The 13,340-nt window shown below is 38.2% G+C and overlaps 1 protein-coding gene across 1 annotated transcript in view; it reads right to left on the minus strand.

The window, feature by feature from the left end:
• Window positions 1-13,340, minus strand: part of LOC120347947 (1-phosphatidylinositol 3-phosphate 5-kinase-like) — a 47,995-nt gene that overhangs the window by 21,586 nt on the left and 13,069 nt on the right. Inside the window, exons 9-15 of the mRNA XM_078117793.1 lie at window positions 6,978-7,128; window positions 5,919-6,174; window positions 5,113-5,248; window positions 3,671-3,768; window positions 2,967-3,087; window positions 1,707-1,884; window positions 1,075-1,242 (exon numbers count right to left, since the gene is read on the minus strand). Coding sequence (XP_077973919.1) covers window positions 1,075-1,242; window positions 1,707-1,884; window positions 2,967-3,087; window positions 3,671-3,768; window positions 5,113-5,248; window positions 5,919-6,174; window positions 6,978-7,128 — 1,108 coding nt within the window. The remainder of the gene's footprint in view (window positions 1-1,074; window positions 1,243-1,706; window positions 1,885-2,966; window positions 3,088-3,670; window positions 3,769-5,112; window positions 5,249-5,918; window positions 6,175-6,977; window positions 7,129-13,340) is intronic.

The raw sequence follows: 13,340 nt of genomic DNA on the forward strand, positions 1-13,340 counted from the left end.
TTAATATAGATAAAACTGTTGCTCAAATTCAAAATTGCATTTAACAAATTCGAAGCTAGTTTGATGACTATAATATTGTTAGTGTAAAACAGCCATCAAAATTCAAGAGTGCAATTATTTGTCTTGGTATATAGATGGATAATACAGTATTGCCATCATAAGAAATTACAAATTCCTTTGAAAGAAGGTATTGCCAATTGCCATCATAAGGATCCCAAAACACCTGTTTCAGCTTTGAGTTGCCTGTACCATGTTCCTATGATAACTAACTTAACAGCTTCAAATCGATTCTATTTATAGAACTATCGTTTTCGCTTGCCCGAGAAAAGACGTCCTGCAAAGGTGGTTTCCGCTTTATGTACCTAATTTTAGCGATTCGAAAGCCGAAAAACAATTCAAATAATTTGCGATTCGATTTCGAATATTTGGTTCGCTTGGACAGCCCTACCCACAAACATTAGAAAGTAGAGACAACGAATGAAATCCATTAATTGGTGGAATTTATACAGTTTTGACATTTTAAACCTTGTGCAGAATGGACTGTTTAAAGAAATTTCTGATTGTAAATATTGAAAATTCTTTGGACAAATAAAGATAAATGGCAAATTTTACTTCAATTGAAACTAAAGCAGAATAACTGGAATATGATTTCAAAGAACAGTGTGCTACTTTTTAATTGTGAAAGAGTATAATGAACATAAACATCTTTCGAATAACTAAAATATAGGTCTTCGATTCTCAAATGTACTATGACCAATATAGCAGGTTCCCCCCCCCCAAAAACAGGGGCCATGAATTTCTGAATTACTTATACGCATATAAAAAAAAACTCAAATCTGTTAGTGTATGATTGAACCCTAAATTTTCAATAATTTAGGACATTTTGCACAAAATTAAGGTTTTCTTTAAAATATTTTCCAAATGACCTGCGTTCAGTTTTTGGGTCACCCATTGTATGGTGAGGTGAGGTTGAATAGACAAGTATTGAGAAAGGAGTGCTGCTTACATCTATCTACATTATATTACCCAGAATATCACAAAGATAAGCAAAAAATATAACTATTATTAACATACTGGATCAAGTGCAGAAAGTTTCAGTTGTACTCTTTGATATTCAAGAGGTATAGCAAGTAATAATATTGTTGGCTCGTTTATATCAGTTTTCATTTGTTTATGAACAACATTCTTCGTACACACAACAGCATTGAGAACATGTGAGTCAGTTTTTGGTCCATCTAGTACCTAAGTAAAAAGCAGAAAATTGTTTTTATTTTACGCATTCAAGACTCGCGATTGCATATTATAGTGTTGGGAATAATAGAGTTTGTGACTCGACTTGAGTAAACTTGAAATGCGATTTACCATGAAAAATTGTGCTGTATGAAAAAATCACAAATATAATAGATTGTTGCAGCAATAACTCAAAATAGGCCATGTTGGTGCCTAGGTAAGTGCTGTCAATACATGATTAAATCATAGTTTGACTTTCATGATAAAGTTAGATTAACCCAAGATAGAAGTCTTATTGTCAATGCGACCCATATTTATCAATTTCACTGTTTTTTATGAATCTACTCAGACTTGGACTCAAAAAGCATAAACTCCACTCCACTTGTAACTCGAGAGTGCATTGAATCGGTTTGACTCGGGAAAAAAGAAATTTGGTCATAACTCTTGTCCAAATAATTAACCAGGGAAAGTCTCACCTTTTTTATTTGAACATAATGACAAACATCCATACAAACATTAGGGTTAGGAGTTATTGATTCAGCTGCATGTTTTGCAAGAGGAACAAGAATTTCTGCCCATGCTAAATCAAGTCCTTTGTCATGAAGTAGTTGCTTCAAAAAAGCAAGATCATGTCGAAGATAAATTTCTTTTAACCTGAAATTTTAATTCAAGAATATTTTATGAACAATGAGTGGCGAAAACAATCTAGAGCAGGGATGGCAAACCTGTTTTAATAAACGGGGGTTACAAATACCCATGGGTCATATATATTTAATCAATTTCTGCACCAATGAGAAATTTGCTGTTGCATCTTTTCCGCAAAGCTTATAATATTGGGTTGGTATACTTCTGTTTGAGCTTTACACATGCAAAATTTATATCAGGACTGAGATGATTTCTGGTAGTCAATTTTACAAAATTCATGTGCGGAAATACAGAATCGCAAGCATTTGAATTAACGAAAATCAGTGTAATGCTATGACAAATATTTTCAAAGAAGTTTTGAAAGGAAATTCTAAACTTATATCTTTCAATGGACCTTTCCCCGAGCATCGACTTCCTTGTTTAATTCGTGACATTGGCCAATCAGCAAGATGCAAAAATTGACGTAACAATGCTCCCTTTTTGCATCCGCTCAGACACTTTTCTCACTCAGACAGATTTTCAAGCGTGGTCGTAAACATCACCTCGTTTTCGCGTTTTTGGGCTATATTCGCTAGTTTTCAGTTGTGTTTCGGAAACTTAAATATAAATCAGATAATTCAATGATCACTCTGTCTTCCTAGGAGTTTTCATTTAATTGCAGTAATAAAAAATTAGTGTAAAAATAGCTGTGATAGACTAGGCTAAGATTCTTTACCGGTACTTTTAAAAAACAGATTGTTATATGCGATGGATCCTAATGATGGTTTGAAACACATACCCAATTTTACCGGCGCAAAAGCACTCTTAAAATAGCCCCAAAAATTTTGCAATGGTAAAGTATGGAAGATTTTTCCAGGGGTCAAAGGACGGGGAAAGGTCCATAGGCTTTCAACCACATCAAAGTCACTACCATCAAGTTCCAGTTACGTAAAGTCGATTAAATTTTGATTTCCAAATGGCAGTGTATGCAGAAATGAATGAACTGAGGAGTAGCATATAGTTTTTTTACACCCCCAAAAACATTCTTCGGGAAATGAACAGATCAATTAAAAGGAACTTTCAATTCCAGCAAAAAAGGATATCTGACTTACCATTGAAATGCACGTTTATCTTGTGTTATTAATTTATGAGACTGAAGATCACTTTCTCTCCAACCAATTGATGGTGTGATCCATGGCTGACTGAGATATGTACCATTCCATGTAATAAAATCTATGAAATTATATTTTGAATTTGATAATTTTTTTTTATGATTTTTCTTGATAAATTATCACCATAACCATAACTTGAATTTTTTCAAGCTATTAAAAAAATGGGGAACAAAAAAAACTAGGTCCTTCCCAAAAATCCAGCATGGTAAAGAAATTGACCAGTGATTATCAAAGTTAATCGATCAAGGGCCGAAGTTAGAAGCGGAAGAATGTTCGCGGGCTGGGAAAGGGGAGCATGCACCAGTTTGATTGAATTGTTACAAATATACACATATGCTTAACAGTGATAATGACGTAGCAATTGGCAATATCTAAAACGCAAACGGTAGAAACGTAAAGTGTTAAACTATTTCACTACTTTCGGCGGGCCATATTAAATCGCTACGCAGGTCATATTTGGCCCGTTGGCCGTCGTTTGAAAATCAACGAAATTTTTTATCAGTCAAACAACATATTCAATGCCTAAAAAAAAAAAAAAACTAAAAGTGTAGTCATGACAAATGGCCATGGCCCACTCCTTAGTACCCTAAGAGTTTCCTAGTTTGTACAACCCTGATCTAAAACAATTACATAAATGTACTAACTTCTAAGGTAATCTGCACTGATGCTCGTTGGACAAGAATCATCATAACTTGGTTGAGGACTCTGCATGTTCCGTTGTTGTCCATTGAGATTTGAGTTACTTCATAAGAAAGATAGAATATACGATTTTAATACTGACATAAAAATATCTTGATGAATAATAACAATATGTATTGAAGTGAGAAGATTGTTAGACCGAAATTGAATAATTTACTATTTCAAATACATTTCAAAATAATATTTGAAAATCACTGTGTAATTAATAATTATTAAGTTTGAATTTAGTAGTGAAGAAAAGTTAAGGTAAGCATCGATTTGAGTGGTTAATGCCTTATCAAATGTTTCAAAGTCCGCCATTAGTACAAATATTAGATTAATTTTAGACACTCCAGATCCAGAGTTATGCATAGTGCCGACACATGATATATAACACACAATTTTTTTAATTTTCAAGTTTAAAACGTCCAATAATAAAAATTTAATAGTATTCATATCATGCTATTTCCGTACAAAAATGACAGATTTCAGCAACACAAATACATAAAACAGTAGCCCTTAATAATCAACCGATCTACCCGTCTTACCTATTATATTATTTATGTCTGATCTCAGATATATTCACGATACCATATCTGAGCTGCCATACTGTTATACATTCAACGAAAGGTTGCATCAAATTAGATTTAAATTGACTTTGGAAACTACAACATTTACGCTATGACATACACCGTAGAAATTATTGTTGGGTAAAAATATTCCATAAATATATGAAAAATACTGATAAGCAAATAAATACTGTATGCTAATAAATCAACAGCTCAGTAGCATATACAATCCAATGCTTTTAAACTTTGACTACGTTAAATAATCCTAACCTAATCAAACTAATAAAATTGTATAATGCTACTGCATAAAAATGTATATAGCCAGTCATCTACCAACAGTATCGTATCTGTATTCTGTATATGTATCAACTTTGATAATACAAAATTCACTCTATAAGCCAATTGACCTGTCTATTAGATAAACACAGCAGATTTGAATACTGAAAATTTCAATTAATAAAAGATTTCACTCTCAAAAATATTCAGATGAACACCTGGCCAAATAAAGCAAGTCTTAGTTATCTAGGAATCTCATTGACTTTCCTATTTTCAAGAAGATATGCGATATATGAAAGTATGTATATGTAGATTTCTGCACAACCTAATTCAGTTGCAAGACAATTAAAAACAAGAAAGTTAATTTCCTTAATTTGGTTCTATATTATAATACTCTGTACACACTTGAGCTCTACCTTTATTGGCTCTAAATCTGGACGTTACTATCAGATATCCAAATGTAACGTTTCTGATTGATATGAGCGCAATAATAATAATAACTTCCGTGTACAGAAAGATGTCATTGATATTATTTAAAAAAATGTTAAATAAACTCTGCTAACCTCGTTGATCTTGTGTACTTTATGACATCATTGCCTTCATCAATTTCGACAAAACTGGACAATGATTGAATGGATCTCTCAGATATGCTTTTATCCTCATCAGAATATAATAATGAGCCGTTAGGATTTGGTTGTACTGGAAATGGAATTCCGTGATTTTAACAAACATAAATCCCGACATCAGGATTAGGAAAAGGACTGTTCCCAGTTGGAATAGTTCAAAAATTAAATCAAAATTGTTCTGCTAATAAAAAAAATATCTGCCAAATGCCAATGGTTTAATAGTGTACGCTAAAAATCTAAAATAGTTCTGCTGGTCGCACGAAATGTGTCAGTGGCCGACATGCGAGTTTGGACCCCCCTGAAGTATAATATAGGGAAACTTGTTGTTGAAAATATTGCTGTTGCATTTGGGAAAATTTTTTTTTCTTCTCATAGGGTAATCTACATCAGATTTTCATTAATTAAAGACGGAAATGTTCCTCAAAAGTTCATAAGGCCGCCAAATTTTATTGATTCTGAAAATGAAATATTGAGTTACCACCTAAATCTTCCTTGTATCAAATCTGGTGAGACAGTGTCCATTGCACAAGGCTTACCAGAATCTTTTTGTCTTATATTTGTGAGTTGGGATCTAGTGTTTCATACCTAATTAGAACAGCACTAAAAATTTGATACTTCATCATTTTTGTATATTACCTATCTAGATCAATATATCAAAAATATCGAATAATGACTTTTGCAAAGAGCCTAAGTTAAAATAATTTATCTACATAAAACAATACAGGCACAATTTTTCCCCATACCATCACTCCAAGTCAATTCCGATTCCGAAGTTTTTTCGTGAAAATCATCAATCCTATCTTCGTCTCGATCATCCTCACATTTAATTTCTTGCACCCAGATTGGTTCTTGTTCCGATAACAGATGCAGTCCTTCGGATTCTTTTTCGTCCGAAAAATTTGCGAAGTGATCTGGGTATATTTCGATTCGATTACCACTACCGCCTACCATACTGTGACGTTTGCCGCTTTGAAACAGGCTGTATCCATCTTGAAAAACCTAGAAAATGTTTCAAAAAACAAAATCAGAAATGCACGATTTTTTTCATGATGCATAATTACGCCTCTTCGTTCTGGAAGGGCCCTGTACAAGCAGCCACTGACATCTAACAATATATAAAAAACTACAATTTTGGAAGAAGCTATTTTTTCCTTCCACTTTAGCATTGACTACCAAATTTATTACATTCTGGGTGACGGGTGGTGTGCATGATAATCAAACCAGAGCATTGATTTCCTTGTTTATTTCCGTAACTATAACCAATCGGTAAATAGTAAACGATGACTTCACAATTGTATTTTTTGCAGCCACTCATTAAAAAAACTCTGTTCGCTCAGGCAGATATTTAAGTTATGATTGTAAACATTGCCTCGTTTTCGCAGTTTTGTATGTTATTTGTCAGTTTTCAGTTGTGTTTCCAAAAATAGTAATAAATGAAGTATTTTAGTTGTCATTATGTCTTCCGATGAGCTTTAGTTTAATTGCAATAATCAAAAATTAGTCCCGGGAAAGCTGCAATACACTAGGCTAAAATTAGCTATTGGTACGTGTAAGCAGCATGTGGTTGTATGTTTCAATAAAAATGATGGTTTTGAGCATGTAAATCAGTTTGTAAGTGTCAACCCTCCAAAACACTCGCAAAATAAGTATCCAAAGTTTTGCAGTTGTAAAGTATAAGGAAATTTTTTATTGGGGTCAAGGGTCAGGAAAACATCCATACAGTTAAGTCTACCACTTTAAACGCCACGCTATTGTGCCCATTTTATATATAGAAAAAACAAAAAACTTATATATTTACTTACCCCACCGATATCCACAACTGGTTTTAGCCATTTTCCTTCGTACAAAGCTTGTCCGATAGCACAGCCCTGAGCTCTAGTTGAAGCCACATCGTTTCTAAGTAACCAATCTACCAACTCTTGCCCAGTAATGCAATGAGAATATTTTCGTAACCTAAAAAATTAATTCAATCGGTAAGAAGTTTTAAAATTTAAGATTTTTCTTTGTGTTGAAAAGCATTTTTTTCAATAACATAGGTTTTAAATAGCTTTAAAAAAAATAGAGAAAAAAAAATTTGAAATAAAATTAATATTTCACAGAAACAAGGGGAACGGTAATTTTATAGAAAAGCCAGCAATCTTTGTTACAGGCAGAAATTTAACTTTCGTGAATTAACCTATTAATTTTAGTTATTCTGGTCCCGATAAACATGTTCGGACTTGCTCTCGTTTATTTATTTGTTTGTTTATATTAAGAGCCCTGACCGAGAGAAAGTTTTGGCAATAATGGTGCAATACTCTCTTATATCAGCTGATTTGTATTCATTTGTATTCAAAAAAACCCTGCACATGTTTGACTCAGAGAATGCGGGTTTATGACCTGAGCAAACACAAGTTACACAATTCAATTCCCGGAAGCAATAAAATGACTCCCTAAGGACAGCTGCGCGTTCTCACGCAAACATTTCCTGAGTACATAGAATGACTCCCACAATAGGATGATAAATGTGAGAGAGATTTTTTCTCTCTCGCTTGCAACTATAATGAAATAACCAAGTGAAAGCAAATAAATATATGACCAATGACACACCCAGATCCATTTGAAAAAAGGATGTGTTGAGAGCAGGACTGCGCTATTCTGAAGTATAACGTTTGTTAAAAGATACATCTAGAAGTTTAATAAGTGATATTGAAAGGACACTTGCGATGGGGAACAACCTTCAAATTGAAAATGATGGAGAATGTCAGAAAGTAAAAATTGAAATTACAGCAATTATAAAGAAACCGAAGAATTCTATTGATCTACACAGATAGAACCTATTTTTACAGAAAATTTAAGAAAGATTGATGATGAAATGTGTCCGGCACAAACAAGAGTTATTAACTTGGTGAATAAATCTTTGATACAAACACCAACCACCCAGTCAGACCAAGATAAATCATCACCAGACAGGGTTGAGAACTTTAATATGCCAAGACTATCTGAAAAGAGAGGATAAATTGATTATATAGCTGTATGGTTGCGAACCAGCGATGAAAAAAGAACAAAGTTACCTGAGACGCCGAGTACTTCTCGTGCTTCCTCGAGATCAAGGAAAAGATTACCAAATCAAAGGATTGTCGTAACTGCGAAGCGAAATCACGAAGAACAAACAAAACCCAAAATCCAAATTAAAAGGATACAAAGTCCAATAGCTGATAGAATGGACCACATTGAACGACCAAGCAAAGTATTAAAAGTGATTAAAGAAGGGCAATGTGACAATCATTTGACAAGAATATTTCTTACTGAAGAAAGAAATTCCAAAAGATGGGAAAGGTTTAAAGAGCTAAGGAGAAAAGGAACAACAAATAGCTACAAATGGAGATTAGAAAACGCGCCTCCATATCATGCCAAAAATGAAGAATTGAAGAATATTATGAGACAATTTCCTATGGCAAGGAGTTCATCGAAAGAAGGCAAGTAAGAGCAGAAATCACTAGGAAAATCGGGAATTTGGTAAAGAAGGATTTATTAACGGATGTAATATATCCAGAACTGATAATAAGGGCATTGACGATAATTGGAGAAACCAACAGACGAGAAGCAGAAGATAAGTATCTAAGAGCCCCAAAAGTCATAAGTAATCAAGTTATGGAACCAGAAGAGCAGGAAAAAGATATACTGTCATTACCCATTGAAAACGAAATGATTCTTGAATTAATTTGGGTAAAAAACCCTCTCCATCGTGTTAGTAATATCATATCCACGGTCTGAAGTGTAACTAGAATTTTCCTTTTTTTGTTTATGTTATGCCATGTTATTAATGTTTAAAAATTATTGAGGAATAGTATAGTGTGCGGCCAATTTGAATTTTATTTTTATTGTATGTTTATCATCATGTATGTGTATTGCTATAATTGTTTGTTTTAGTAACGATTATTTAATGGTGCAAATCTCAACTTGTAAATTTAAAACCCTACACAAAAAATAAAAATAAAACGAGATATGAAAAATGTAATGCAACCCTATACTATGTTTCTGTCGTTGGATAAAAGAGAGTTGATTTTTGTGATTCGTATGTAATGAAATGCTGGATATTTTGATTGGTTTTTAATGTGATGTGTATTGTTTTCAATAATTAATGCGAATATGATATTGGAAATTTTTATTGGCATCTCTTTTTTTCAAAATTATATTCCAAGAGTCATGTTCCAATTAATGATTGGAGTATTTGGTTGTATTAAGATTTAAAAATAAGAAAAATAGATAAAATTAGGTTAATAATATGAAAACAAGATTTAATCAAGACTATAGAATTGTTGTCGGAGCCCCGAACCAAGTGGAATCACCTGTAGATGATCGACGTCGTCAAGCAGAGAAAACCACTGAAAAACTTGGCGCCCAACGTGGGTCAACGACGACAACTAAGACGCAGAACGAAGACGCAGAACGAAGACGCAGAACGAAGACGCAGAACGAAGGCGCAGAACGAAGGCGCAGAACGAAGACGCAGAACGAAGAGGCAGAACGACGACGCAGAACGAAGACGCAGAACGGAGACGCAGAACGGAGACGCAGAACGGAGACGCAGAACGAAGACGCTGAACGAAGACGCAGAACGGAGACGCAGAACGAAGACGAGGAAATTGGAAAACGAAAACAAATAACATCGAAAATGTTCAAGCGAATTTTTCAAAAGAAAAAGGAACAATTGAGTCGCGATGAGATGAAATTGAGGAAAAGAGTGGGACATTTGAAACTCGCGAGTCAACAACATCAAGACGCAGAACGAAGACGCAGAACGAAGAGGCAGAACGACGACGCAGAACGAAGACACAGAACGGAGACGCAGAACGGAGACGTAGAACGAAGACGCAGAACGAAGACGAGGAAATTGGAAAACGAAAACAAATAACATCGAAAATGTTCAAGCGAATTTTTCAAAAGAAAAAGGAACCATTGAGTCGCGATGAGAACGAAGACGCAGAACGAAGACGCAGAACGAAGGCGCAGAACGAAGGCGCAGAACGAAGGCGCAGAACGAAGACGCAGAACGAAGGCGCAGAACGAAGGCGCAGAACGAAGACGCAGAACGAAGACGCAGAACGAAGGCGTAGAATGAAGGCGCAGAACGAAGGCGCAAAACTAAGGCGCAGAACGAAGACGCAGAACGAAGACGAGGAAATTGGAAAAAGAAAACAAACAACATCGAAAATGTTCAAGCGAATTTTTCAAAAGAAAAAGGAACCATTGAGTCGCGATGAGATGAAATTGAGGAAAAGAGTGGGACATTTGAAACTCGCGAGTCAACAACATCAAGACGCGACGAAGAGCAAGGCGAAGTTAAAAAACAAAATGACGACGCAAACCAAGTTGATAAAGGAATTACATACAGAAGCGAATCAACTCCAGAATTACCAAAAATAAAGTAAGAGTTAAAAAAGGCCGAAATTGACACAAGTAAGACGCAGAACGAAGACGCAGAACGAAGCCGCAGAACGACGACGCAGAACGAAGACGCAGAACGAAGGCGCAGAACGAAGACGCAGAACGGAGACGCAGAACGAAGACGCAGAACGAAGACGCAGAACGAAGGCGCAGAACGAAGACGCAGAACGAAGACGCAGAACGAAGGCGCAGAACGAAGACGCAGAACGAAGACGCAGAACGAAGACGCAGAACGAAGACGCAGAACGAAGGCGCAGAACGAAGGCGTAGAACGAAGACGCAGAACGGAGACGCAGAACGGAGACGCAGAACGAAGACGCAGAACGAAGACGCAGAACGAAGACGCAGAACGAAGACGCAGAACGAAGACGCAGAACGAAGGCGCAGAACGAAGACGCAGAACGGAGACGCAGAACGGAGACGCAGAACGAAGGCGCAGAACGAAGGTGCAGAACGAAGACGCAGAACGGAGACGCAGAACGAAGGCGCAGAACGAAGGCGCAGAACGAAGACGCAGAACGAAGGCGCAGAACGAAGGCGCAGAACGAAGACGCAGAACGAAGGCGCAGAACGAAGACGCAGAACGAAGGCGCAGAACGAAGACACAGAACGAAGACACAGAACGAAGACGCAGAACGAAGACGCAGAACGAAGACGCGGAAAATTGGAAAACGAAAACAAATAACATCGAAAATGTTCAAGCGAATTTTTCAAAAGAAAAAGGAACCATTGAGTCGCGATGAGATGCAATTGAGGAAAAGAGTGGGACATTTGAACTCGGGAGTCAACAACATCAAGACGCAGAACGAAGGCGTAGAACGAAGGCGCAGAACGAAGGCGCAAAACTAAGGCGCAGAACGAAGACGCAGAACGAAGACGCAGAACGAAGACGAGGAAATTGGAAAAAGAAAACAAACAACATCGAAAATGTTCAAGCGAATTTTTCAAAAGAAAAAGGAACCATTGAGTCGCGATGAGATGAAATTGAGGAAAAGAGTGGGACATTTGAAACTCGCGAGTCAACAACATCAAGACGCGACGAAGAGCAAGGCGAAGTTAAAAAACAAAATGACGACGCAAACCAAGTTGATAAAGGAATTACATACAGAAGCGAATCAACTCCAGAATTACCCAAAATAAAGTAAGAGTTAAAAAAGGCCGAAATTGACACAAGTAAGACGCAGAACGAAGACGCAGAACGAAGGCGCAGAACGAAGGCGCAGAACGGAGACGCAGAACAAAGGTGCAGAACGAAGACGCAGAACGAAGACGCAGAACGGAGACGCAGAACGGAGACGCAGAACGGAGACGCAGAACGGAGACGCAGAACGAAGGCGCAGAACGAAGACGCAGAACGAAGACGCAGAACGAAGACGCAGAACGAAGACGCAGAACGAAGGCGCAGAACGAAGACGCAGAACGAAGACGCAGAACGAGGACGCAGAACGAAGACGCAGAACGAAGACGCAGAACGAAGACGCAGAACGAAGGCGCAGAACGAAGACGCAGAACGAAGACGCAGAACGAAGAGGCAGAACGAAGCGGCAGAACGAAGACGCAGAACAAAGACGCAGAACGGAGACGCAGAACGAAGGCGCAGAACGAAGACGCAGAACGAAGACGCAGAACGAAGACGCAGAACGAAGACGCAGAACGAAGACGCAGAACGAAGGCGCAGAACGAAGACGCAGAACGAAGACGCAGAACGAGGACGCAGAACGAAGACGCAGAACGAAGACGCAGAACGAAGACGCAGAACGAAGACGCAGAACGAAGACGCAGAACGAAGACGCAGAACGCAGAACGAAGACGCAGAACGAAGAGGCAGAACGAAGCGGCAGAACGAAGACGCAGAACGGAGACGCAGAACGGAGACGCAGAACGAAGGCGCAGAACGAAGACGCAGAACGAAGGCGCAGAACGGAGACGCAGAACGAAGACGCAGAACGGAGACGCAGAACGAGGACGCAGAACGAAGACGCAGAACGAAGACGCAGAACGAAGACGCAGAACGAAGACGCAGAACGAAGACGCAGAACGAAGACGCAGAACGAAGACGCAGAACGAAGACGCAGAACGAAAACGCAGAACGAAGTCGCAGAACAAAGACGCAGAACGGTGACGCAGAACGGTGACGCAGAACGAAGGCGCAGAACGAAGACGCAGAACGAAGACGCAGAACGAAGGCGAAGAACAAAGGCGCAGAACGAAGACGCAGAACGAAGTCGCAGAACGGAGACGCAGAACGGAGACGCAGAACGAAGACGCAGAACGAAGACGCAGAACGAAGACGCAGAACGAAGACGCAGAACGAAGACGCAGAACGAAGGCGCAGAACGAAGGCGCAGAACGAAGGCGCAGAACGAAGGCGCAGAACGAAGGCGCAGAACGAAGACGCAGAACAAAGACGCAGAACGGAGACGCAGAACGAAGACGCAGAACGAAGGCGCAGAACGAAGACGCAGAACGAAGACGCAGAACGAAGACGCAGAACGAAGAAGCAGAACGAAGGCGCAGAACGAAGGCGCAGAACGAAGACGCAGAACGAAGACGCAGAACGAAGACGCAGAACGAAGACGCAGAACGAAGGCGCAGAACGAAGACGCAGAATGAAGGCGCAGAACGAAGACACAGAACGAAGACGAGGAAATTGGAAAACGAAAACAAATAACACCGGAAATGTTCAAGCGAATTTTTCAAAAGAAAAAGGAACCATTGAGTCGCGATGAGATGCA

This window comes from Styela clava, chromosome 11, assembly GCF_964204865.1.
Source record: "Styela clava chromosome 11, kaStyClav1.hap1.2, whole genome shotgun sequence".
NCBI lineage: Eukaryota > Metazoa > Chordata > Ascidiacea > Stolidobranchia > Styelidae > Styela > Styela clava.